The following is a 26,520-nucleotide window of genomic DNA, read 5'->3' on the forward strand; positions in this document are numbered from 1 at the left end:
CTCTTATTTATTGGAAAACCTAGTGTTTCTTCATTTCATATCATTCCACCTTTGGGTTTTAAATAAATATACTTTAACATATTAAAACAAATATCTCTCTATGCCTACAATTTGTAGTTTAAAAAAATTGACATACTTCACCAGAGGCTTTCTCTGTATCTATTGATATAATCATGGGATCTGGAGTGTTTTCTTTTTAAACCCTTACCTTCCATCTTAGAATCACTACTGTGTATTGGTTCCAAGGCAGAAGAGTGGTAAAGGCTAGGCAATTGGGGTTAAAAGACTTGCCCAGGGTCACACAGCTGGGAAGTGTCTGAGGTCAGATTTGAACCCAGGACCTCCCATCTCTGGGCCTGACTCTCAATCCACTGAGCCACCCAGCTGTCCCCTTTTTTGTTTTTAATAGTATTTTCAACTTTTGTTTTTCTGGTATTGAACCATCTTTATGTTCTTGGTTTAAATTCATGATGGTCATGAGATCAACTGGGTAGACTTTTGAAAAGATTTAATTTTTTTCCTCTTGAGATTTCTCGCCAAGATTGCCATTTTACTGCTTTCCCCCTCTCTTGAAATCTTTACTATTTCATTCTTTTGGCGGGGTGGAGGCTATATTTTTGCAGTTGCTCATTTTTGGATTCTTCTTCCTTTAATTATGAATGCATCCTTCTAGGATTAGACTGAAAATTGGTATACTTCTGCTTTGGGGATTTATAGATCACCTATCTGTGTTCCTCTCAAGTACTTCTGTGGAATTAGGACTGGCTTCACCCGGTTCCAACTCCCCTTCTTTTAATTATGCCAATCCCCTGCTCCATTTCCTCTTTTGGCTTGTTTCTTTGTTTTTTCTTCCGGAACTCATTTTTTTTCAAGGGTGGGGCAAGGGAAGGAGGGTATTGAGGACAGTATTTCTGTAGGTTTGGCGGTTTCTAAGGAGGAAATTTGCCGTGCAACCATGGAGAATGGGACGTTGTTTTCTATATGTTCAGGTTGGACTTCCATCTCCAGCTGCACCCTTCTTTGCCTAATCGCTGCCCTTTGAGGGAAGAGGAATGATAAAGCAGGTTCTCCCATTTGACCATCTGACCTTTTACTTTCTATTTCATTCCATACTTGCATCTAGCGCAGTCTCCAACCTTTTTCTGAAAGAGGAGTCGATGATGAGCAATTCCCTTGGGACTTCACCTGCTGCCTGTAATGCTTCGGTCTTGGTTCAACCTCATCCAAGGATGGGAAGCCCTTAGGCCTCCTCCAGGGCCCCTGAGGCTGCCTATTTTGGTCCACTGTCAGGGGGAAGAAGCGCCTTTCTACTAAACCTCATGCTTTCCAAACCGACAGAAAAGGCTCCCTTTTACTTGCCGGGTTTGACAAATTCTTTTGAAAGTGGCTTTCCTGTGTCCTCATTTCTTGTACTTCTTTGCTGAGTCTGAGGCATCAACCCAGGTCAGGATATTCGGGATATTCCCAGACTCTTTCTTCAGAGGGGCGTTACCTTAATAAAAGGAGTGTATCAGCAGGTAGAATTTCAGGCATCGCACGAAAATTTCTGAAGGAGTTATTTACTTCCAAGGTAGTGTGGTGACTGTAGAGGTGCACCCCTAGGGTTTGGGAAGGATACCTTTTGCAAGAATGCAAGACTTGGAAACTTAGCTTAAAAATAAAGAGGGATATTTATTAGTAATGTTGAAGTTTTGGCCAGCAAGACAGCATGAGTGGAGCAACCTGGGGGTTGCACCCCACTGCCTCAATTCTGGGGCTTTTATATTCTTTTCAGCAGCAAGGGTCTAATTCTGGAGCCAGGGGTTGGGGGAAGGTTTGCTTGAGGGCATGGGGATGGTTTTCTTGATTTGCAAGATGAAGGAATGGAGTGTCTCTTTGACCATCTCAATTCAAAGGGCAATCAAAGGATGGTAATCTTTTTTTAAAAATTAATTTATAGAACATTATTCCTTGGTTACAAGAATCAAATTATTTCCCTCCCTTTCCTCCCCACACCCTTCCTGTAGTTGACATGCAATTTCACTGGGTATTGCATGTTTCCTTGATCAGAACCCATTTCCATGTTGTTGGTATTTGCACTAGGATGTTCATTAAGAGTTTACCTCCCCAATCATATCCCCTTGACCCATGTAATCAAGCAGTTGTTTTTCTTCAGTGTTTCTACTCCCACAGTTTTTCCTCTGAATGTGGATGTTTTTTCTCCTAGATTCCTTAAGGAGGGTAATCTTCAAGGTCCCAAGTTTTGGGTTGGGAATCACAGGGCCTAAGGGAGCAGAGGAATTTCCCTAATGATAGTTTGCCTGAGTTTCTGGGGGTACAATGCCCATGCCAGTAGGATCTGGCTAAGAAACCTGCAGCTGGAATGGGGAACAGTCAAGGCTAGATTTTCCTTGTGATGAGCAAATGATGAAATGACTGATGAAACAAAGACTTGCTCTTCTGATTTATTGAGCAAGGCCTGCCAGTTGCTTCACAATTAGAGCCAGACCCCTTCCTCACCCTGTTTACAGGCAGTTTAAGGCTGACCCTGAATATATGGAGAGACAAACTTTTTATATATAAAAAATTAAAAGGAATACTGCAACCTTAGGCAATACAATTTCTAACTAAATGGAAGATTAGAGACTTTCTAAGGTAGGAAAGGGAGAGCAAAGAAGTACAATTGCTGTAGTTTAGAAAAAGAAGTGTCCCACTCCTCCCATGTATCTGTATACAACTAAAGGACCTTGGAAATAAGAAGTAATTGATCAGTATGGGGTCGTTTTCAGAGATGACATGTAGGTTGCTTGAGGTATACAATTATGAGAAAATTCCTTATGCCAGTTTTAAGATCTGACTGTTTTGGGTTCACATAAACTAGATCCTTGGTTTAATAGTCTCCAAACAGCTGGCACAGAGTAATCTAGTTTTTTGGCTACATTAGGTTCAAACAATGTAATAAAATTTTCTCCCAGTTTGCATCATTGAATAAATTTTTCTTATAATTCAGAATTTAGACTAGACCCATAAATTAATAGAAAGGGAATTAAGCCAGCTCCAGAATTGAGTCACAAGATGGACTCAATGTGGTTCTCTCAATTCCCACAATTAATCACTTGCTATCCTAATTCCCTCAATTCCCTCAATTTTCCCACATAGTCAACACCCACTTTCTATGACTGTCTTAAAGAGTTTTTTTTTTCAGATATGAACTGGTCTTCCACCAAGGATCAAGTTTTATTTATTTCCTCCCTTCTCCTCTTATGAAGGACATCAAAGGATTTCCATTAGTATGAGCAGCAAGAAAACCTTGGCTTGTTTTTTCTCCTTGATTTTTCTCTAATTGCCAGTAGAACCAAGCCTTGGAATAGGAGGCTAATCCTGGCAGGACATCCTCAGGCTCAGCTCAAGGCTGGGTCTTTGTGTGTTTTTTGAATGAGCAAGGGTTGGGTTGTTTTAGAGGGGATTCAGGTCAGACCACACCTGGAATAATGGTGCCATATTGTTGGAGGGACATTGATAATCTGATATCCTGAAGAGGGTGACCCTAATGGTGAAGGTTCATGAGTCCTAGTCCACTTAGAACTGGTTGAAGGAATTGGGGATGTTTGGCTTTGAGGTAGAAGATAAAGAGGAGAGGGATAATGTTGCCGAGGATTTGAAGGGCTGCCTTGTTGAATAGACCATAAGAATGAGATGCTTAGGCACTGAGGACAGAAATAGGAGCAATAGGGGAAAGTTGAAGAGATTCAGATTTTGACTCAATATGAAGAAAATACTGGTCAACCATCAAAGCCATCAAAGGATAGAATGAGAATTCTTTGGAAAACACTGGGTTCCCACTAAAAAGAGGGCTTTAGGACAATGTTAGCTGATCATAAGCTGGTAGGCAGCAAATTCCAATTAGCTAGGCCATGTGATTATATGCCTTTACTCTCTCTGACCCACTTTCACTATCTAATAAATAATTTAATGTACAGTCTCTAGAGAATTTTAATTCTAACAAAAGGAAGGGATTGGGAGGAGTTCAGTACTTTGCCATTCAGCCCTTCTAAACAGAAGGGAAAGGAGGCTGAGAAAGTTGGTATCAATCAAGACTTTGATTTGCAGCATGATGGTGAGTTTAGAAATAATGAGCTTATCCTGGGAAGGGAACCTTGTTGCATGGAGTTAAAACTAGGCAATGAAGTAGATGCAAATTGGAGAATGTTTGAAAGTCCATTCTAACTCTAGAGGTCTATGTGTCACATACAGTTACCTTATCCATAAAATGAGAGGGTTAAAGTAGATACTATGTGAGATGGGCTAGTTTTCTCCTAAAAGTCAGAGAAACAATCTCAGAGACTTGATTTGTCTAGAGCACCAGAGTTTTAGCCTCAAAGTTTCTCATAGCTTCCCATTTGCCTGGGAGATCAAAAGGCTTGTCCCTGAGAAGAGAGCACCTCTCACCCTTGACAGATTTACCCCTGCTGTTCCAGTTGCCATACTTATCTGGTTCAACATACCCTTCTGACCAGATGTATTTCCATAAGGAAATGATTGTCTCTATCTGAACTGTTGCATGTGCCCTGAGTATTCTTTCCATATTATTAAGCCAATTTCTTTATGTTCCATTTTAGATGGTATGGGAGTCCCTCCTTCCAATCCTAAGTCACTGTGAACCATTAGATCTGCCTGAATCAGGTCTGACTTATACCAAAAAGCCCTTCTGACTCTGAGATTCTTAGAATTTTCAGAACTCTTAGCAGGGGAGACATTTGGGAGTAGCAGAAGATGGCAGGAAGAGGAGCCTCTCCAGAATGATTCAAATGATACCTGCTCACCGGATAGGCAGACTGTCTCTGAACCTCTAAATAGCAATGTCAACTATGGAGAAGTTCATAGGATCAGAGTGGCTGACCAGGGAAAAAGACATTCCAAAATGCTATATCAGGATTTTGCTCATGGGAGAGACTTATGGGGAAGGCAATTCCTTTTCCAAAACAGCCTGGACCATACAAATCATAACCTTGGAATCTCCACTCTTATGGGGATATAATTCAACTCATGAGCACATAGATCAATGAGGTCATACAAAGACAATCTGAGCAAACATTTGACTTACCAAACATATTAGCAGACAAGGTTGCGTGTTTGGTTTTTATTTGTTCATTCATTCAACACACATTTATAAAACACCTACTGGCTACCAAACTAACTTAAGTTGCTCTCTCCAAAGCTACTAGTGATTCCTTAATTATCAAAACTAATAACCTTTTATTAATCCTCATCCTTTTTGACTGCTCTCCAGTCTTTGACACTATCAATTACCCTCTTCTCTTTGATATTTTCTTCCCTCTAGGTTTTCATGATGCTTTTCTCTCCTCCCCCTTATCTATTTGTTCTTTCTCTCTTTTTTTTTTTGCTAGATCTTCAAGTCATAACTGCTAACTATGGGTATCCCACAAAAATCTGTTCTCTTCTCTCTATATTCTATTTCATTTGGTGATCTCATTAGCTCCCAATGGATTTAACTATCATCTCTGTGCTGATGATCCTCCTATCTGCCTATCCTGCCCCAACATCTTTGCTGACCTCCAATCTTACATCCCTTACTTATATGTAGACATTTAAAACTCGACATATCTGAAACCAAACTCATTATCTTTCTCCCAAAACCTTTTCTTCTTCCTAATTTCCCTAATGTAGAGGGCATCTCTATATCACCCAGGCTCACAACCCAAGTATCATAGTCTACTCCTCACTCTCTCTCACTCCTCATATCCAATCTGTTCCCAAGATATGCTGATTTTACTTTCATAACTCTCTTAAATACACCCCCTTTCCTACTTTGACATAGTCTCTGTCCCTTATTAACTCACACCTAGACTATTGCAATAGCCTGTTGGTAAGTCTTGCTAACACAGGTCTCTTCTGTGTATGTAATTCATACTCCACTTAGCTGTCAATGATCTTCCTAAAATGTATATCTGACTATGCCATGTCCCTACTCAATAAGCTATAGCAGCTCCCTATTAAACATAAAATTCTCTATTTAGTATTCAAAACCCTTTATAACCTAATCTTCCAAACATTTTTCATTTCCTTACAATTTATACTTCCCCATATACTCTTTAATCCAGTTACACTAGCCTTCTTGCCATTCTTTGAGCAAGACACTCTGTATCCTGACTACAATTTTGTTTATTTTGTATTCAATTTTATTTTATTTTTAGTTTCAAATTCTCTTCCTCCCTCAACTCCCTTCTTTTCCCACTAGGAAAGCAAGAAAAACAAAACCCATTACAAATGTGTACAGTCAAGCAAAACAAATTCCTTTATTAGTTATGTCCCCCCTGCCAAAATCAAACAAAAAGAGAAGCTTCAGTACATGTACCTTGAGACCATCACATTTCTGTCTAGAAGTGGATAGTATATTGCATCATGAATTCTTCAAAACACTGGTTGGTTCTATAGTGTTGATCAGAGTTCCCAAGTCTTTGAAAGTCATTTGTCTTTACAGAATTATTGTTTTCATATAAATAGATCTCTTGGTTTTGCTCATTTTAATCTGTGTCAGATCATGTAAATCTTTTTTAACTTTTACTTTTAAAAATTCATTAATTAAAAACATTTTCCCATTGTTACATGATTCATATATTTCTGTCCATTCTTCCCTTCCCCCTCCTGTAGCCAACAAGCAATTCAACTTGATTTTACATGTATCACTGATCAAGACCTGTTTCCATATTATTAATATTTGTAATAGAGTAGATCATGTAAATCTTGAGTCCCATTGTCTCCCTTTTTGTCTCATGGTTTCACCACCTGGCTCTGCAAACAGTGGGTGCTCAGAAAGAAGGGGTGTACATCTAGTGGTTGTTAATTGTTTAATTTTTTTTAGTTGATTCTTTAGGGTTCTCTAAGTGTACTATCATATCAACTGCAAAGAGTGATTGTTTCATTTCCTTGTTGTCTATTTTTATTCCTTCAACTTCTTTTTCTTGTCTTGTATGTATAGTTAGCATTTATAACACAATATTGAATAATAGTGATACTAATGGACATCTTTGCTTTACCCCTCTAATCTTACTGGGAAGGCTTCAATCATGCCTTTTTCACTTCAGCTGAAGCATAATTTATTCTGTCCCAGTCCCTATGTCTAAATTTTTTCTTTGATCTTGGCTTTCATATAGTGTAATAATTCTTAAATTATCTCTCCTCAAGCTATTTTCCAGGTCAGTAGTTTTTCTAATGACATATTTTCACATTTTCTTCCATTTAACTCTCTGTGTCTCTCTTTGTTTTATGCATTTCTTTTGTATTGTATTCTGGTTTCTAATCCATTCTGCTATCTGCTTCTATTTTACAAGTGAGGTCATCCTATTCACAATCACAGTTATGATTACTAACTGTGCATTTCCTCCTATTTTTTCTATTTCTCCTTCTCTATTAAATCCTTACTCTCCTCTAAATTTCCTTTTCTTCTGATCACTGCCTTTTGTAATCAGCCTTCCTTTTTATCACCCCCACCCCTTCTCTTATCCTCTTTCTTTCCTACTTTTCTATTGGGTAAGATAAATTTTTATTGCTAATTTAGTATATATAAATATTTTCCCTCTTTGAACCAATTTGGATGTGAGCGAGGTTCAAGTGCTGTGCATTCCTTTCCCCCTCTCCCACCAGTTCCACCTCCAATATAAAAGCTTTTCCTTGGACATCTCTTCTATGTGAGATAATTTTTCCAATTTTTCCTATCCCAATCCCCTTTTCCAAGGGCATTCCTCATATTTGCCTATCCAATTTTTGTGCTATCCCACTATAATCAACTCATTTCTATACCTTCTTTTTATGTAGAATTCTTCTAATTGCTTCAATGAAGTTTTTAGAAGTTAGATGGATTATCTGCCCATATAGAATGGTAAACAGTTTAACCTTGTGGAAGATTTAAAATTAGGTTTGACTAAATATGAGTTATAAAAGTAAGATTATGGTTGCTGTTTATAAAATATAAATATTAAGTCAGAAAAACTGTTAGTAGTTTTTATTTACAACAAAATAAAGGTATTAAAGTGGGAAATATAGGAAGGAGGTAGAGAATTGTCTAGCCTACCACCCTAAGTGATGCTCTGGTGAAGTCCACCTCAGCATCCAGCAAGGGCTCCTTCAAGTTCAGATCTCTGCATGGAAGTTCCAGTGGTGTCTTCAGCCAGAAATCCACCAATGGATTTGAGGAGGAATCCTCCTTCAGCTCCAGTCACTCACCAAGCAAGCCTCTCCAGTGAAGAAAGCTCCAGCCCAGAAAGCTCTAGCCCAGAGAGTCCAGGAAAAGTGACTGCCTCCAAGAGTCTCTCTTTAGCCTGGCTCACCAATGCAGAATGAATGCCTAAATCCTTGGGCTGGCCTTTTTAAAGCAGTTTTCTTGATGTCACTTTCTTTTGCTCCCCCACTTTACGGGAACAAATCACAGCCTCCCAATTTGCCTAACACTGCCTGGAGGTGGGGGGGGGGGAAGTGGCCTTTGGAGGTGTGAGCTTATTCTAGTAGGACTTGTGAATTCTCTTACTTTAATGGTTAGCTAAGTACTAAGTAGGGGTACTTCAAATTCTTGATTTGATTAAATTAAAGGTTGCTGATTGATTACATTTAAAAATAAGCTAAGAGAGTTCAATTCTCTCTTCACACTTAAGTCCTCTGTGATTTCTCTTTTATGTTTACCTTTTTATGCTTATCTTAGATCTTGTATTTAAAAATCAAATGTTCTATTCAGCTCTGGTCTTTTCATCAGAAGTGCTTGAAAGTCCTCCATTTCACTGAATATCCATTTTTTCCCTTCAAGGATTAGACTTAGTTTTGCTGGATAAGTTATTTCTGGTTGTAATTTCAGCTCTTTTGCCTTCTAGAATACCATATTTCAAGCCCTCTAGTCCTTTAATGTGGTAGCTGCCAAACCTTGTGTGAACTTGCATTTCTCTATAGTATTTGCTCTATAGTATTTGAATGATTTCTTTGAAGTATTTACTCTTTGATCAGAGAGCTGGAATTTGGTTATAATATTCCTGAGAGTTTTCATTTTGTGATTACTTTCAAGAGGTGATTAGTGGATTCTTTGTATTTTGCCCTCTGGTTCTAGGATACCAGGATAGTTTTCCTAGATAATTTCTTGAAAAGTGATGTTTAGGCTTTTCTTTTTATTGTGGCTTTCAGATAGTGTAATAATAATAATTTTTAAACTCTTACCTTTCATTTTAGAATTGATACTAAGTATTGGTTCTAAGGCAGAAGAGTGGTAAGGACTAGGTCATTAGGAGTAAGTGAATTGCCTAGGGTCACACAGGTAGAAATATCTTAGGTCAGATTTGTACCCCACACTTCCTCTCCCCAGACCTGGTGCTCTATCCACTGAGCTACCTAGCTGCCCCTAGTATAATAATTCTTTTTTTAAAACTCTTACCTTCCATCTTAGAATCAATACTGTATTGATTCCAAGACATAAGAGTGGTAAGGGCTAGGCAATGGAGGTTAAGTGCCTTATCAAGGGATCACTATAGCTAGGAAGTATCTGAACCCAGATTTGAACCTAGGACCTTTTGTCTCTAGGCCTGCCTCTCTATCCATTAAGTCACCCAGCTGGCCACCCACTCCCCCATGTAATAATTTTGTCTCCTTAATTTATGTTCCCTTAATCGATTTTTCAGGCTAGTTGTTTTTATGAAGAGATTTTTCACATTTTCTTTTATTTTTTTTAGTCTTTTAACTTTCTTTTTATTGTTTCTTGATATTATGTAGAGTCATTAGCTTCTACTTGTCTAATTCTAATTTTTAGGAAAAATTTTTTTAAGTTAGCTTTGCATCTATTTTTCTATTTTGCAAATTCTGTTTTTTATGATGTTATTTTCTTCAGTATATTTTGTGCCTCTTTTACAAAGCCATTAATTGTCATTCCATAATATTCTCTTTTTTTTGTTTTCATTTCTTTACCTAATTTTTCTTCTTTCATACTTATGTAATTTTGAAAATAAATTTTTATGTTTTCCTGGAAATTCTCGTTGGGCTTGCATCCAATTTGCTTCCCGCTGGCCCGTTTATGGCCTTGCTTGTAGCTATTTAGATTTCATTGTTTTCTTCTGAATTTCTTGATCTTCCCTGCCAGTTTATTTTTATGGTCAGGTTCTTTTTCTACTGTTTACTCATTTTTCCATCCTATTTCTTGATTTTGAATTATGTTGTTAGAGTTGGGTTCTGCTCACACTTCAGGCTTTATTGCATTGCTTTTTTCAGAGTTAATTCTGGGGTTTGACATTTTTCAGTGCTCCCAAGGTGGTGTGATCTGGGAAGAGGTATAGTCACTGTCCCACTAGTCTACACTCTGGTCCTTACATAGGTGGGACCTCTAGTCCCTTGGTATTGTAATTCATATTGATCCTCAGGGCTCTTGCTCCCTTAGAACTAGAAACAATACTGTTTTCTTACTTTTACTCACCAACTCCCCTTTATTCCCCATATACACACATATACAAAGTCTTTTCATCATTACAAATACAAAAAGTCCCACAAAATAAATTCATACTTTAACTGTTTTTGAAAATGAACACCTCATTCTATACTTTTAGTTCCACCACTCTGCCAAGATGTGGGAAGAATGAGTAAATAATTTTTTAAACCATTAAAAGTCCATGTGAATGCATGGATGTGTGGATGTATGTTCACAAATAGTTGTGTGTATATATAAGCAGTTGGTTTTATCAGAATTGTTATTGGAACTTCCTGAAATATATAGCTTGAAAGAGGTAAATGTAATGTTGACATACTAGTATTACATAGGAAATGTTAGTGTTTTTTTTCTTCCAGAAAACATGATTAATAATCGACTAAAATCATATTAGGAGTTAATCATTTTTATTATCATACCTCAGACTACACAGAAGAAAATATTTAACTACTCTATTAAAAATAAATAATAAGTCAGCAGTGATAGCACAATTTATTTGGATGGTTTAAATTTGTATCTATCTATCTAATAATAGCTAACATTTATATAGTGGTTATCATATTCTGGGCAGGAAGATGGCACAGTGGATAGAGTGATGGACCTGAAGTAAGGAAGGCTCTCTTCCTGAGTTCAAATCTGGCCTCAGACACTTGCTAGCTGAGTGACCTTAGACAAGTCATTTTACCATGTTTGCCTCAATTTATCTCATCTGTAAAATGAACTAGAGAAGGAAATGGTAAATTGCTCCAATCCAATATTGCCAAGAAAACCCCATACTTCTGAGCTCCTCCTAGTCAAGTTTTTTACCACCCAAGTTCGCAAAAGCCCCTCTCACAGGAAGTGACGCAAACTATAAAGGCAGTTCTTTACACCACTTTCTGTGTCTCACATGTATCGATGGTGGCTTAAGTTTGGCTTAGGACAGCCCAGGGTGTCAGTCAGTTGTTTCTGATTTGTCACTTGCTAGCACATGCAGGTCATAGGCCTTCCTCCCCCACACTTAATCCTTAAGTGGGGGGTGTATACATTCCTGGTTGCTAGATTTCTAAAGACTAAGCAGGGTGGAGTAAAACTAAAATCACAAATAGCAACAGAAGTTGAGCCTGCAGGAATTGAAAGCAGGCAAGAATGGGAACATTCACCAGAATTGAGCTCAAGTAATGTCCATCAGCATGGCAATGAACATTGGCTAGCCAGAACTGAGTGGTCTATTAGCGCTCTGTTTCTGTCTCTGTATTTGTCTCTATCTCCTCCCCCACCCACTTTCTGTCTCTCTGTCTCTCATTCTCACTTTCTCATTTTCTCTGTCTCTCCATCTCTGTCTCTCTTTCTTCTTTCTCTCTCTCATTCTCCCTCTTTCTCATTTTTTGTCTGCCTCCATATCTCTATTTATATCCTTTCTCTCTCTCTCCCCTCCCTTCTTTCCTCTCTCTGTCTCCCCCTGCCCCCATATCTATCATTTGTTAGCAAACAAACTTTAGTTTTGGTATTTTCTTGCTATTTACTACAACACACACATTGAGAGGCCTTCCTTATACTAACCAAGCAACTCAGATAAATTTATATAGACCTCAGATCTAAGGACCAAATGGTGAAGTTTGAGAATATGTGCAAACTTGATATAAAATTTCAATTCTCCATACCCTCCCTCTTTAAAAAAAAAAGGCATATTTATGTAAGTAGAAAAAAACAAAACAAAATCAACCCCAAACTCCAACAACCTTTCAGTTGCTCCCTGTTGGCCATATGGTAATATACAAACTCCTTAACTTAGCATTTAAGGCCTCTGCATTTGGCTCCCACCTACCTTTCTAGCTTTATTCCATTCTTCTCCCCTTCACAAAGTCAAGATGGTCAAACTGACTTTTGAAGGAAAGGATTATACACATTTATGAAATGGAATGCAGGAGAAGCAGGGATGACAGGCAGGAGCAGTTGGAATGTTCGGGAGCAAGGGTTTCTGGGAAAGCAATGAACTCTGGGGGAGATTCAGTTCTGAACCCTGGAGAGGAAACAGCTCCTAGATCCACTCCAAGACTGGAACAAACCCCATTCCTGAGGATTTTCCCAGTCATATCCGAAACCCACTGGGACTCTTTACTGATCTTGTCTCTTTGTAAATTCAAGACCTGTGTGGACTGATTGGACCTTCAGCTGCCTAAGAGGGTTTACCCTGAAGGGTAGGCTGGGTCAGTCCCAAAGCCTGAACCTCTTCAACCTTGCCAGCTACACCTAGAGACCTTGCTGCATCTTAGTTTAGCCTAGATTAGCTAGCATAGAAGAAACCATCAGACAGAGAGGGCTTCCAGGCCAGCCCTGGCCGCCAGCAGAGGGTGAAAAGGACCTGCCACCCACCTGTGTCTTTAGCTAGGAAAACCCTGTTAACCCTCCTCACTAACCTCAGCCTTGATAAATGTCTGTTGTTATATGAAAGCAGTCAGATCAATATCAAGAAGAATCAAGACGGTTGGTGGGTGTTTTTTTTTTTTTAATGGGTAGGGAGAGCTTTCTCAGACCAGGTTAGACTCCTGGGTCCACCCTTACTGCTCTCTCTCAGGCAGCTTTCTGTTCAGAAGAGACATGGTGGAGAGGCTAGGTTCAGCAAAACTTCCTAGCCAACCGATTATCCCTTTCTCCTGAGGTGTTCTCTATCCTGACACAGATTGCTGCAACATCTTGCCCACCAAAGTGCTCTGGCGGAAGACAGAGAGTAGCCATTTTGCTCTGCCTCGGGGAGGGAATACCCTGACAGACCAGGTTACCAAAAAACCCTTGATCATTCATCTATAACAACAACCCAGGGTCTCCTTCCCCTTTTTATCAGTTGCATTCTCTAAATTTATATATACGAGGGGGAATAACATATATAAATGTATTTCCCCATATATAATTATATGATATTGATTTATATGTGAATTAAAATTTTATTTTAAAATATGTAGAATAGTTTTCCTTCTCCTCTGTCGCTCTCTCACCTCCACCAGAAGAAGGTAAGCTCCTTGTGGACTCCCTTGTGGACTCCGAGGGTTTCTTTTGTCTCTCTGCCCCCAGCAGCTAGTCTAGTTCTTTGCCCATTATGACAAATGTTCAATAAATATTTGTAGAATTGCCAAGAATTTCAAGAAGTAGCAAGCCGGTGGGCAGAGGGGTGGGTAGGCAGCCGGAGACTTTCCCCCTCCCCCACTTTAGACAGCTTTTCCTCAGCCCCCACTGAACCTCTTCTTGGGATCACCCCATGGTTCCTGAGGTCGGCACACCCCGGTGCTAATGCTGACCAGGATCTTAGGATCATTGCATTTAGAGAGGGAAGAGCAGATGATTTGACTATGTCTGGAAACTCTGACCAGGGAAGAGGACTAAGTGCTTGAAGACCCGCCTCACAAAAGAGTTAAGTGGCCAGGTGGAGCCAGAAACACAGGTCTTCTGATGTTTCTACCACCACACAGTCCTCCCTTCCCTTGTTTCCTCCCTCCTCCCCCTCCCCCCAGATCAGTGGTGTTTTTAAGTTCCTAAGCACGGAAGGGAATATCCTAGCTTGGAAAAAACCAAAACAGGCCACTGACAGATTATTAGCTATGAGTTTGGAATTCCCCAGTCCCAGAAGGAGCAGCCCCATTAGGTCTAGAATCCGATTTCTCTGGCTGAGACAGGACCCTAATTACCCCCTCTTTCCCCACCAAGTAACAGAGCCCCTCCCTTCATCTCTCCTGGCTTAGAGCATTTTCGCTTAACAACCTCCTCCCTGCCCCCACCGATTTCCCAGCACTCATTTAATATCAAGCTGACTCAGTCTCTCATGTCCAAAATGGACAAACCGTCCTGCTCTGGGCAGGCTTCAGAAAGTAGGCTAATTGAACCCATATCCCGGGCCTCCACTCACTCCCAATTCTCGTTCCAACCCATTTTACCTCCAAGGCTCAAAGCGCAAAGTTTAAAGGCACGAAATCCGCACCCACCCTAGTCTTATGTCCCCTCATACCCCATCCCACCGTTTCTGCCTTTCTCAGGCGGGGTCCAAGCTGGGCTGGATTGGGGGCAGGGAGGAGAGCTGCGCCTGGGGTCTGAGTCTACATCTGAGCAGGGGGTCAATTCCTCTGAGTCTGGGATTGGGGCTGGGGCAGCGGTTCTGTTTCTCGGACCCTGGGACTGGGGAAAGGGTGGGAGTCTTTGCTCCTCTGAGCCTGAACTGGGACTAGGGCCAAGACTGTGGCCAAGACTGGAACTGAGTCTTGGATCTCGTCGGAATCTGGAGTCTTAGGCTGGGTGTGTGCCCGGCGGAGGCATCAGGTACATTAAGCGGACCAAGATAACTCTGCGGGCTGGGCGGAACCCAGTGAGTCCAAGGTGCCCAGGGTCACGAGGAGTTGGGAGAAGTCTTGGAAGCAGCACCCCAGGCGCAGCCGCCTTGGACTGGCTGGGGATAGAGGTGCAGGGAGGATGGGAGGAGGAGGGGAAGAAGGGAAAGGACTGGAAGGAGGCGTCATTGTGCCTGGCCTGGGAGGGGCGGAGTTGGGCTCCTGTACAAGTGTCACTCTCAGGTTTAGCAGAAACCAGTTGTCAGGAGCCAGGGTGGCATCAGAAGAGGAAGGCAGACTCCCAACTGCATTGGGCCAAGTCGTTCTCAGAGACTGACTCAGCAAGAGCAGGCTGCCTTGCAGGTGAGGGGGCTCCAGAACTGCTGCTGGGCAGGAGCCCAGAGGAGGGAGAAGGAATGGTACCCCAGGGTGGGGCACTGGTGGAGGTGGGGTGAAGACCTTCCAAGTGGGAAAGCTGGGCTCATCCTTCCCCTCCTACTGGGGGATTAGGATACCTGGCTTCTAATTCTGTCTCTAGTCCTTACTACCCTTTTAACTTTAGGCAAGTTGTAACCTTTGGCCCTAGCTACTTAATCTGGAGAATGAGAGAATGGGGCTGGGTGGTCTTTGAGGTCCCTTCCAATCCTTAATCTGTGATCTTATAAGATTCCACTTACTGTCTTCTCTGTGGAAGAAGGAAGTGTCTCTCAGAAATACATTTTTCTGCCTAGATCCACACCCCAGGTAGAAGTGATGACAGAGGTAGGTGGAGGAGGGGGGCAAGTATGACCTTTTGAGCCAGGAGTCTGGAGAAGTCTATCTTGGGAAGAGCACTGATTTTGGAAAATACAGACCCTTGGGTTGAGACCTAGCTTCTACTATTTATTACTAATTAGTTGGATTGGTGCCAACTAACTTTTCCCAGACCTTCTGGGTTTTTGTAAAATGATAGGATTAGACTAGGTGATCTCTAAGGCATCTTTCAATTTACTGGAAGTCATTAATAAACTTTCCTCTCTCCTCCCTTCCCCATCATCACCCCACACAAAAGGGAGTGTTAATGGTAGGATATTCGGGGAAATTGGGGCCTGAAGGTATGTGAATATTGGAGAGGGGAAGTGTATATGCTGTGCAGGAGGAGGGAGGGTAGCAGGGAATCAGATTCCCTCCTCACTTGTCTTAGAATGGCAAGACTCAGTTCTAGTGGTATATCTAGGAATGAATGAATGAATGTAAGCTTCTACTAAGTGTCTGACTTTTAAAACTTCCTAACCTTTCCTGTCCCACTTTTATAATTTTCTTACATTTTGTATTCCCCACTTACTCTGTTATTAGTTGGCCAATAAACATAAGTCCTAACTGTGCCAGGAACTGTGCTGGTTGCTAGGACAGAGCTAACTGATGGGAAAATATACAAAAAGGAAGACCTGCCTTTATTAAGTACCTGCTATGTCCCAGGCACAGTGCTAAGTTTATACTCTTAATAGGGGGAGACCATGCTTATATATGGGCTGGAATGGTGATCAGAGAGTATGGTTGGACACTAGGAAATTACAGGTATGTGGTGTCATAGGGCAATTAATTGACACATTCTTCTTAGGGATAGTGTTGTTTGAGTACCACACTGTTGAGTTGATTATCATCTGATGGGTATGGGAGATGTTGAGGTGAGAGATGCAAAGGTGAATGTCAGTTTGTCAGGACCCAAGGGTAGTGTGATGGACCTTAGATATGGTGAGCCTAGGTGGGAGCTGGAGGGCCAAGTTGTTCCTGGTAGGAGGAGGAAGAGGATGGAACAGAGCATGCTGGTTCTTTGCATGGAGTGCCTTTCTTACCACTCTGCCCTCCCTAACCCAGTAGTACTCCTCTACATTACTTTGAATATTTCATATTTACTTGGATGTCCTTATCAATTTCATTAACTCAATATGTTCTAAATTAGGAGCATTTATCTCCCTAAACCCCATTTACACCCCCTGAATAGCCTTATTTCTGTTGAGGTCCTTATCAGCCATTTGGGTTCACAAATCCATTGTCATCCTGATCTCCTCCTCTCTCTCATTCATCTTTACCTGGACCTTTGTAGTAGCAACTGATTTCCCTGCCTCTACCATCTCCTCCATAATCCATTCCTCACACAGTTGAGTTTCTGAAAGTTTAAATCCAATCATGTCATGCTCTTAGCCAACTCCAGTGATTTCTCTTTGCCTCCGTGATAAGAGGTACCAAGAAGGACATGAGCATCATAACAGAACTAGTGGTGATGAGGGATGTAATTGGTACAATTAAAAGATCAGTTGGGGGAGAGGGAAGGGAGAAAGCCTAGCCCATAGGAAGGATGGACTTGTTAGGGGAGATCCTTAAGGAGATTGTTGAGTACTCTGTCTTGTTCTTCCCTCCAGGTTGAGACAGCCAAGAACCATGAGGATCCTTCTCCCTGTCCTGCTGAGCACCCTGCTCTGTGTTGGGCCAGGTCAGACCTTGGGACCTGTGGTAGTGGTGGGGGAGGGAAAACTAGAACTGGGAAGGGTGAAAGCCTTGGGACTTGTGGATGTTATTTCTGTGTTTTGGGGGTTAAGGAGTTGTGGTTGTTTGTGGGCTTGGTGAATTATGTTTGCAAGCTGGGTAAATTGCTTCTCTATGGGAGACGGGGAGGAGGTGGGAGGGAAGAATTCTAGGGCTGCTGTGGGAAGATCTCCCTCTCCCCAGGACCCTGACCTTTGAGGTCTTAGCTGTGGGGAAAAGAACCTGCTGCTTCCTCCACAGCTTTGTCTCAGCCACTGATGACAAAGGGTGGGGCTCATAGGTCTTTATGTTGCAGCTCTGGGTGTCCCTCCTCAGTCCATCTAACCAAAGGGATTTCCTCTCTATAGCTTACAGTATTAATTGCTACAACTGTACAGGAGTAAAGCAATTCAGTCAGTGCAACACTACTCAGTGCCCGGGGTTAACTTACTGTGAGAGTTTGGAAGCTGAAGATAAAAATGGTAAGTCCTGCCAGCCTCAGCTAATTGTTCAAGATCCCAGGCTCCATGGGCAATTTTGAATTTGGGGGCTATAGTGGAAGGGATTCAAAAGGGTTAAGTGCCAGCTAGAATCTCCTCCATTGTTCATGTAATGAGAATTGTTTGACCAGTGCAAGGTCAGTCCTCTGATCCCTATCCAGCTGAGTTGATACCTAAAATTCACAGAATTACAGTGTTAGAGTTAAAGAGACTTTAGTATATTGGAGTTCAACACCTTCATTTTTTAGAGAAGGGGAGTGAACACAGAATATTGAATTTCAGAGCTGGAAGAGACCCAATTGGGTTAGATGACCTCATCCAACCCTCTCAGATTACACATGAGGAAACTGAAGCTCAGAGATGAGAGGTGATTTGCTCTAAGGCACACATCTAGTAAATGGAACAGAAGAGACAGAACCCAAACCTAGGTCTCTCGAATTCACCTAAGCCTAATGATGCTTGCAACCATACCCTCCCCCTTTGTTTCTCTTCCACTCTTAGAGAGCTATTCTCTATAGATTGGTGGTACTGGGTGGCACAGGCTGAGGCTTCAAGACTGGTTGGGATAATGAATAAGAAGGGCCCCATCTGGGATGTCCTTGCTGCTGGAGGGTCCAGAAGTAGGAGGTTGGCCATCTAGATAAAGGAATCAGTTACCAGAGTTACAGGTACTGAGCAGAGGAGTTAGGAGATAGAGTTCAGAGACATGAATTGATACCAGTGGATCCTAGATTTCAGTGGACAGAAGAAGAGAGGTGGTCTGGGTTCAGGCAGATCATTTAACTACTAGAAAGTTTGGGGAGAGTTTGCATTTCACAGAGTCAAAGGCAATTTATAGGACTTGACTTCTGGTGGACATCTGTATATCTTTATATGTGACTACATGAAACCAGCCTTAACTTCTGGCTTCTCCTAATAAAGGAACTTCAAATGGACAGCTCCCCAAGGCAGAGGAAACAATTGTTTCTTAGGGAGGAATAGGGAGGGCCTTACTTACATTAGGCTCTTGTCTTTAATACTTCTGTAGAAACTCATTGGCAGACAATTGGGACTGAGACCCCCAACTTGGTCTAATAATCATAATAATAGTAAGAATTTATAGAGGAGGCAGTTAAGTGATCTAGTGATAGAACACTGGGCTTGGAGTCAGGAAGACCTGAGTTCAAATCCAGCCTGAGATACTTCCTAAAGTTACTTAACCCTGCTTCAATTTCCTCATCTGTAGAAAGGAGCTAGAGAAGGAAATAGTAAACCATTCCAGTATCTTTGCCAAGAAAACCCCAAATGGGGTCATGAAGAGTTGGACATGACTGAACAACAAATAAAAAAAAAAAAGCATGTATATAGCACTTTAAAGTTCACAAAGTACTTTATAAATATTTGATCCTCACAACAATACTGGGAGCTGTAGGTGCTACAATTATCTTTGAGGAAACTAGAGTAAACTGAGGTTAATTGACTTGCCTAGAGTCATGCAGCTAGTATTTGATATAAGATTCAAATTTAGGTATTCCTGACTCCAAATGTAGCCCTCTAGTCACTGCATTGCCTATGGGATGCCTCCTTCAATGAACTTTCTTTCATTTCTGATAGGTATGTGTTTTTATGTTCTAAAGTTCCCCCCAGCCCTAGCATTCTAGGATTCTAAGTTGGGGTACCCTTTGCTGGCTGCTACAAGGGTGACTTTGGGCAAAACGCCCAACTTCCCTGGGTTTCCATTTTCTCACCTGTAAAGCTTTCCTGTGAGGGAATCAAGAGTATGAGGGAGGGGCAGCTAAGAAGCACAGTGCAAAGAGTACCAGTCTTGGATTTGGGAGGACTTGGGTTCAAATCTGGCCTCAGACACTTCCTAGCTGCATGACCCTGGGCAAGTCACTTAACCTTAATTGTCTAGCCTTTGTCTTAGGATCCATACTTCTGTCTTAGGATCCATACTAACCCAGAATGCAAGGATCCCCCCCCCCAAATAAATGAGGAAGAACTTTGTAGAGTTCAGATCTCATACCTTCCCATGAATTTGACTATTAAATGTTTCCAAACTCTTTTGATATCCATTAGGATTTCTTTTTAAGAAGTTGAAATGCCACTAATGATTTCTCATTTTTACTGAAAAAGAAACTGTGACTCTGAGAGATGAAGTTAGTAAGTGGTAGAATCAAGACTTAAAGAAAAATCTTTTAACCCCAAACCCAGTGCTGTTTCTATCCATCATTGCTCCTTGGAGGAGGAAGGCATTTCCCCCTTGGGTTCTAAGGACCTTTCAGTGAACCCCATACTTTGTTTTAACTTAGCTCATGCTGATTTCTTTGCCACCTTTTTCACCATTCCCAGAGGTTTTTCTGACTGACCATGAGAAGCCCTATTTGTCACCTGACCACTTTCCTCTAGCTGAAACACCAGAAGAACCTTGTGAGTCTATGTTCTAAGGCCCTCTCTAACACCAATCTAGGATTCTTAGGTTCCTGATCTTTTTCAGTCCTGCTTGTTGTCTCATTGAGGCAGTTGGTGGTGCTGTGGATTGAGTGATGGGCCTTGATCAGGATTATCTGATAAGGATCAAAGAAGGAGGGGCAAAGAGTCACTCATCATTTTATTGAGTAAAGGAACTGGCAAGTGGAGCAGGAAGCCGATTGCTTAACTGGCTCTTTGAGGGGAGCTTAGTGTGGTCTTTTATATGGTTCTGGGGTAATAGGGATGACCTTGAGAAGATTTTCATAAAAGGCAAAAGATGAAATTGGGCCATTTGAATAACAGCAAGTAGGGACTGGGTTTTCTGAACAAATTGGTGGGAAGCAGAGAGCAGGAAGACCAGTGGGGTGTCTGAGCTGGAAGCTCTGGGCAAGTTCCTGGAACTGGCTCTTTTCAGGGTGTCCCAGAAGCTGTACTGTGGAGATTTGGGTGTCAATGGCAACTTGGGCCTGAAGTGGTGCCTCTTTAACCTCTGGAATGGCCATCTATGTTTCCCAAGTTATTTCATCAGTCCCTGGGTAGAAAGGAAGCTCAACTGTATTAAGATAGTTAGTGAAAGGAGGCAGTTGGGTGGCTTAGTGGATTGGGAGCCAAGCCCAGAGATAGGAGGTCCTGGGTTAAAATCTGACCTAAGACACTTCCCAGCTGTGTGACTCTGGGCAAGTCACTTGACCCCCATTGTCTAGCCCTTACCACTCTTCTGCCTTAGAATCAATACACAGTGTTGATTCTAAGGCAGAAGGTAAGGGTTTTTTTTTTTTAAAAAGATACTAGTGAAAGAATTGTTCATTCCATTTTCACACCTTGGAGTTGGGAAGCCCTGAATTCAAATTCAGCCTCAGATCATTGCCATGGGACCCTTGGAAAGTTGTTTCACTTCTGCTTGGTTGAAATTTCTCAAATGTAAGTAAGGTGGGAGAGGGGGGATAATGATAGCATCTCCCTTGCAGAATTGTTGTGAAGATAGAATAAAATTAATATTTGTAAAAATCACTTAGCACAGTGCCTGGTACATACCTTGTAAGCACCATATGCATTATTATTCTCTTTCTTCTCATCTGTCAAATGAGGGACTTAGATTAAATGATCTCAAGTTCATTCCAGCTCTGCACCCATAATGCTGTGGCTAAATGCTACACGAAGGATATTTTTATGCAGCATTTCTTCAACAAACATTTATTAGGCACCTACTATATGCCATGTATTATGATACATGTTGGAGACATAAAGACAGAAAACAAAACAGAGCAAAACAAAACAGAAAAAAGAAAAAAAGTTCCTGCCTTAAGGAGTTTATATTCTATTGAGACAGAATAGCATGCAGAAAAAATTATCCTTATCTTCAAAGTTAGTACAAAGTAACATCTAGGAGGGGAAGGCACTAGCAATTAGTAGAGGCTTCCTGTAAAAGGTGGGAACTGAATTAGTCTAAAGGAGTCCAGAAATCCCATGAATTGGGGGTAAAGAAGGAGTACACTCCAGGTAGGAGGGTCAGTCTGTGTAGAGAGGCACAGTGACAAAAGATATACTGCCACATACGGAAGAGAGTGAATAGGTCAATTTGGTGGAAAGTAGGATGTAGTAAGAGGAGAAGTATGTAAGAGCCTGTAAAGCTAGGTTGAAGCCCGATGTAGATGGAAAAGGGCTTTCAGAATCAAACAGAAGAATTGTATGTTGTTTGAGTGTCAAGATGGAGTTTCATGAGCCAGAGAGTGACACAGACCTCAGCTTTAGGTTTATAAATTTGGTAGCTGGATGGAAGACCAGTTGGAGAAGGGGAGAGAGGATGGAAGACCAGTTGGAGAAAGGGAGAGACTGGAGGTAGAGAAGTCGCTTAGAAGATTATTGACTGCACTAGCCAGTAGTCTAAGTGAGAGGTGATGAATGGGGAGAAGTAGGAGGTATAGTGTGAATTCAGGGGATGGAACAATCTTTGCAGGGTAGAATATTCAGGGAAATCTTCCTGAAGGAGATGAGTCTCAAGGACCTTAGATTCAGATTAAGAGAGAAGAATAGCAGCCTGAACAACCGAGGGAGAACCATCAATGAGCCTGTGGTGTGTAGGAGATAGTAAGGAGACTGCTTTGGTTGAAATAGGAAGTGGATGTAGGAGAGTGAAGGAAGAAGGAATTTCTGCCCACTGGTTTATACCTTGAATGCCATTCTTTTCTATTCCCCACAGGACAAGCAGACAAAAAGATATACTTCAAAGGCTGTACTAATTCTTGTGGAATTTTTTTCAAGGAATTATTGGAAAAGGCCCATTCACAGATCTCTACAAATTTAATCGAAGTGGATTATTCCTGTTGTTCAAAGGAACTGTGTAATGGGGCAGATGGGATCAGTGGCAGCCCCTTGGCGCTGATAGGGACACTCCTGCTTAGCCTTGGACCTGCTATCCTCTGGGCCGGGCTGTGAGAGTTTCAGTCACCTTGTGATTCCTGCCTTGTGGTTTCTCAGGAACATATAAGCAACTTCCTCTCTGCACTTTCCCTTCCCTGATCTTGAACCAATTGCATATAGAATTTAATAGAACTTTGTCAGTTCTAGTAGACATACATACATGTGTAAGGATGCATGATAGAAACATATCTACATACTATAGATGCTCAGACACAAACATTTACTGTTCCTTGGGGTTTTCAATGACTCTACATGCCCTTGTTTGTTACCAGTGGGAGCTATCCAGGAACGATTGAGCACTTAACCCCTATTGGGAGTATGTTTGGAGAGTCCTCAGAGACCCATTTCTCTGAATATCTTTCTTTTCTTAGTTTCATTTAGGCCTCATGTTTTTATATTGCATCCTTTTCTAAATGTATCCATTCCACTCTCCCCTGAGAGAACCATCACTTATACCAAAAGCTAAAAGAAACAAAAGTATTTCAGCAAAATCATCCAACACAATGAATGATCACACTTATCAGACTAGGCAATGCTTTGTACCCAGAATCCCCTTCTCTAATGAAAGCAAGGAGATGCATTTTCTCATCTCTTCTCAGGTATAATTAATCATCATACTATACAGTGCTTGGTTTCATTTAAAAATTATTTCCATTTGATGATATTGTTGTCATTGTGTTTATTGTTCTTGTGTTGCTTACTTTTCTTTCCATATATTACTATGTCTTCACAGGTTTCTTAAGATTCCTTATATCTATTGTTTCCTACAGTGCCATTCTTGAAATGATGAGTGCCCACTTGGTTTACTGTATCTTTCCCTCAACATTACCAAGTCTCTTTGTAGGGAGAAAAATGCTCCTACAGAGGGGCATCATTATGATAATAATATTACCATTAATAACATTAAATAATGATTAATTATTACTGTTAATATTTCATTATAATGGATTAATATTACCATTAATAGCATCATCATGATAGTAATGCTGATGTTCACTGTCCAATTAAAAGGCAGTTCTGCCAGGTTGGTGGCAATGTTTTCATACATTCTCTACATCTAGTCTTTCCCCGTTCCTCCCACCCAATCCTTTGTACTTCCTGTCTCCTTTTCCAGGGGGATGGCCCTGAAGAAAGAAGGAGGAAGACATCAACTGCTAATTTCTAGCTCTACTCTCAAAGATATTCTTTAATTCAGGAGAGTGCCCTACTCTCAATCTTTTTTTGGTGGGTGTTGGGGTTGGAGAAGAATTACAAATAGAATATTTATTTATATGTAATAGAAATGGTCTGGGACTTAGGAAAACATGGATGGGTTGAATCCTGGCTTCATTTCTTCCAAATTATGTAAAACTGGGGAAAATTAGTTCCTTCTGATCTTCACTTTCTTTATCTGTAAATGCGCTATTGGGCTCATAGGGATATGGGGAGGAAAGTCTCTTTATAAACTTGAAATCATTATGGAAACGTGAATTGTTATTCTTTTGTAGTTGCCACCAGCCCCTTAACTGGCTTAATAAAATCTTTTCAGAAAAACTCTTGTCCCTATGTAATTTTTAGGGTTTGCATTTTTTAATATATATTTTAAGCATCTTCACTTCCAAATGTGTTCCTCCTCCTCCCCCATCATTCCCAAAGATCCATCATCAGTAACAAAGAAGAAAGAAGGGAAAGAGGCAAAAAAGGCAATTCAGGCGTTTAATACAGCAAACACATTTGATAATTAGTGCAATACTTCATGCTCATAATCCCCCACTACTGCAGAGAAGGGAGAGAGGCATTTTCACATCTCTTCTTCAGGGCCAATCTTGATTATTCTAATTACATAGGGTTTGGTTTATGGGCTCTTGGTGTATTTTGGGCCCAAAGGGCAAAGGGGCATTTTTATGTGGTTGTAGTCACTGTGTATCTTGTTTTCTTGGTTCTTTTCAATTCACTTTGCTTCAGTTCATATGAATTTTCCCATGCCTTTCTGAATTCTTTATGTGTATTCCATCCCATTCCTATGTCACAGTTTGTTTAGTCATTCCTCAAATGAAGAGCACTATACTGGGCATCTCAGGAAGCTATCCTAAGCATAAGTATCCAGTTGGTACAAATGATTAATGTGGTTCATTGATTTACTCAAACTAGGCCACATTATTAACATATAGAAGTGCCAAATCCCCTGGGAGGTTTGGGGGGGGGTGGTATTACAGAGCTTTGTATCTTCCTTGGAGACATAAACTTTAACAGAATGGGCAGAAATTAGTAATATGCCAAGCTTGAGGCTATTGAAGTCATGAAAAGGTCACTGACTTTCCAAGGGGTGATATTCCCAGTGATCATCTTTCCTTTTCACTATTATCTCTGGAAATGGGTGTCTCCTTGTGAAGATTTAAACATGAAATTGGTCGGATGCTTAGGGTTATGGATTGCTTTGGCTATTATAGACTCCCTTACTATTTCTCTATTGGGTTCAACTCTATCTCTTGTGAGTCCCCAAGGAATGGGGAATTTGGGCAGATCTGAATGATCAGGAGTTTCAACAATTGAATCATCAAGGATATCTTGGGTATGATCACCAGAACTTGAGACTGACTGACAGAGACAATCATTGGTGGACATCAAGGAGCTGGGGTGAGGCAAAACCAAGGAAGTGCAATCCAAACAATCTTAACTGCTTCCTCCAGCTCTACAAATGGTAACAATCATAACAATTACAACATCTGGAATATATACAGAAAACATAGGAAGAGAGGAGCTATGAACAGAAAAGATGAGCTTGACCCTTGTGTGAAAATTAATTTGTGTATTTTTATTAAACTGTGAGTGAGGTTCCAGTTTAAGATCTCACGTTTGGTCTTTTTTTTTTGGAAGTGGGGCAGGTTTAGGTATTTGAAGGTTTGTGTTTATTGATGGTTGTCAAATAAAATTATTTTAAAAAACAGAACCCTTCCTCCCCTATATTTTTCCACTGACCACATCCCCACCCTTTTTATCCTTCCTGGGATTCAGGCCAAAGACAGGAAATTCTGAGATATTTGAGCTGAGAATTCTCCAGAGAGCCCTCAGTCAAGATTTTAAGTGACGTTTATATATTTTCTCCAGCTATCTGGAGATATATGTAAATTCTCCCTTCCTTCTTACTTTATTCACCCATTCCTTCCAGATTCTGGGGTTTTCCCCCTTCTTTTAAGAAAACTTTCTTCTGTAAGATTCGGACCTGGTTCCTTGCTGATAAGAAGTCCATTTTTGTAATCCAGGGAGTACCAGATAGACAGTGATCTGGTACTCTTAGGCAGGGACTGCAACCCTGAGACAATCAGAAAATCCCGAAGTGATACCAGACCCAACAGGAACCCCAGTCATGACCTCACAAAGCACATTCACAAACAAGGACCTTCCCACTGAGCTCAGAAATGCACAACTTACTGACTATAAAAACACATGATTAATTGTATAATTACTTGCAAACATGCATCTTGCCGGCTACACAATAATAGTTTACAGAGACCCTTCACACAAAAATGTATATTTCTTTCTGATCCCCAAATCAACTTATCAACTCTGAATATGTAAACAACTACAAGGAAATGCTCTGCTGGACTTGAAGTTTGAATCCTGCCTCTGTCCCTTACTAATCACCTGATCTTTGCTAAGAACCTCTGTTATTTCACCTGTGAAATGGGCATAATAGTATTGATTCTACCTAACATTCTATTCCTAACTACTTTGTAAACTTCAAAGTACTACAAAAATTTCAGCTAATCAAATCTGGCCTCAGCCACTTCCTAGCTGTGTGACCTTGGGCAAGTCACTTGACCCTCATTGCCTAGCCCTTACCACTCTTCTGCCTTGGAGCCAAAACACAGTATTGACTCCAAGACAGAAGGTAAGGGTTTAAAAAAAATTTCAGCTA

The 26,520-nt window shown here is 40.9% G+C and overlaps 1 protein-coding gene across 1 annotated transcript; it reads left to right on the top strand.

The window, feature by feature from the left end:
* Positions 1-14,796: 14,796 nt before the first annotated feature.
* LOC103094318 (lymphocyte antigen 6H-like) lies at positions 14,797-24,155 on the top strand. The gene is made up of 4 exons (XM_007488872.3): positions 14,797-15,108; positions 17,148-17,218; positions 17,619-17,732; positions 22,402-24,155. The coding sequence occupies exons 2-4, from the start codon at positions 17,167-17,169 to the stop codon at positions 22,635-22,637; spliced, it is 402 nt and encodes a 133-aa protein (XP_007488934.1). The 5' UTR covers positions 14,797-15,108; positions 17,148-17,166; the 3' UTR covers positions 22,638-24,155.
* The last annotated feature ends 2,365 nt before the right edge of the window (positions 24,156-26,520 follow it).

The sequence above is a fragment of the Monodelphis domestica genome, chromosome 3, assembly GCF_027887165.1.
Source record: "Monodelphis domestica isolate mMonDom1 chromosome 3, mMonDom1.pri, whole genome shotgun sequence".
NCBI lineage: Eukaryota > Metazoa > Chordata > Mammalia > Didelphimorphia > Didelphidae > Monodelphis > Monodelphis domestica.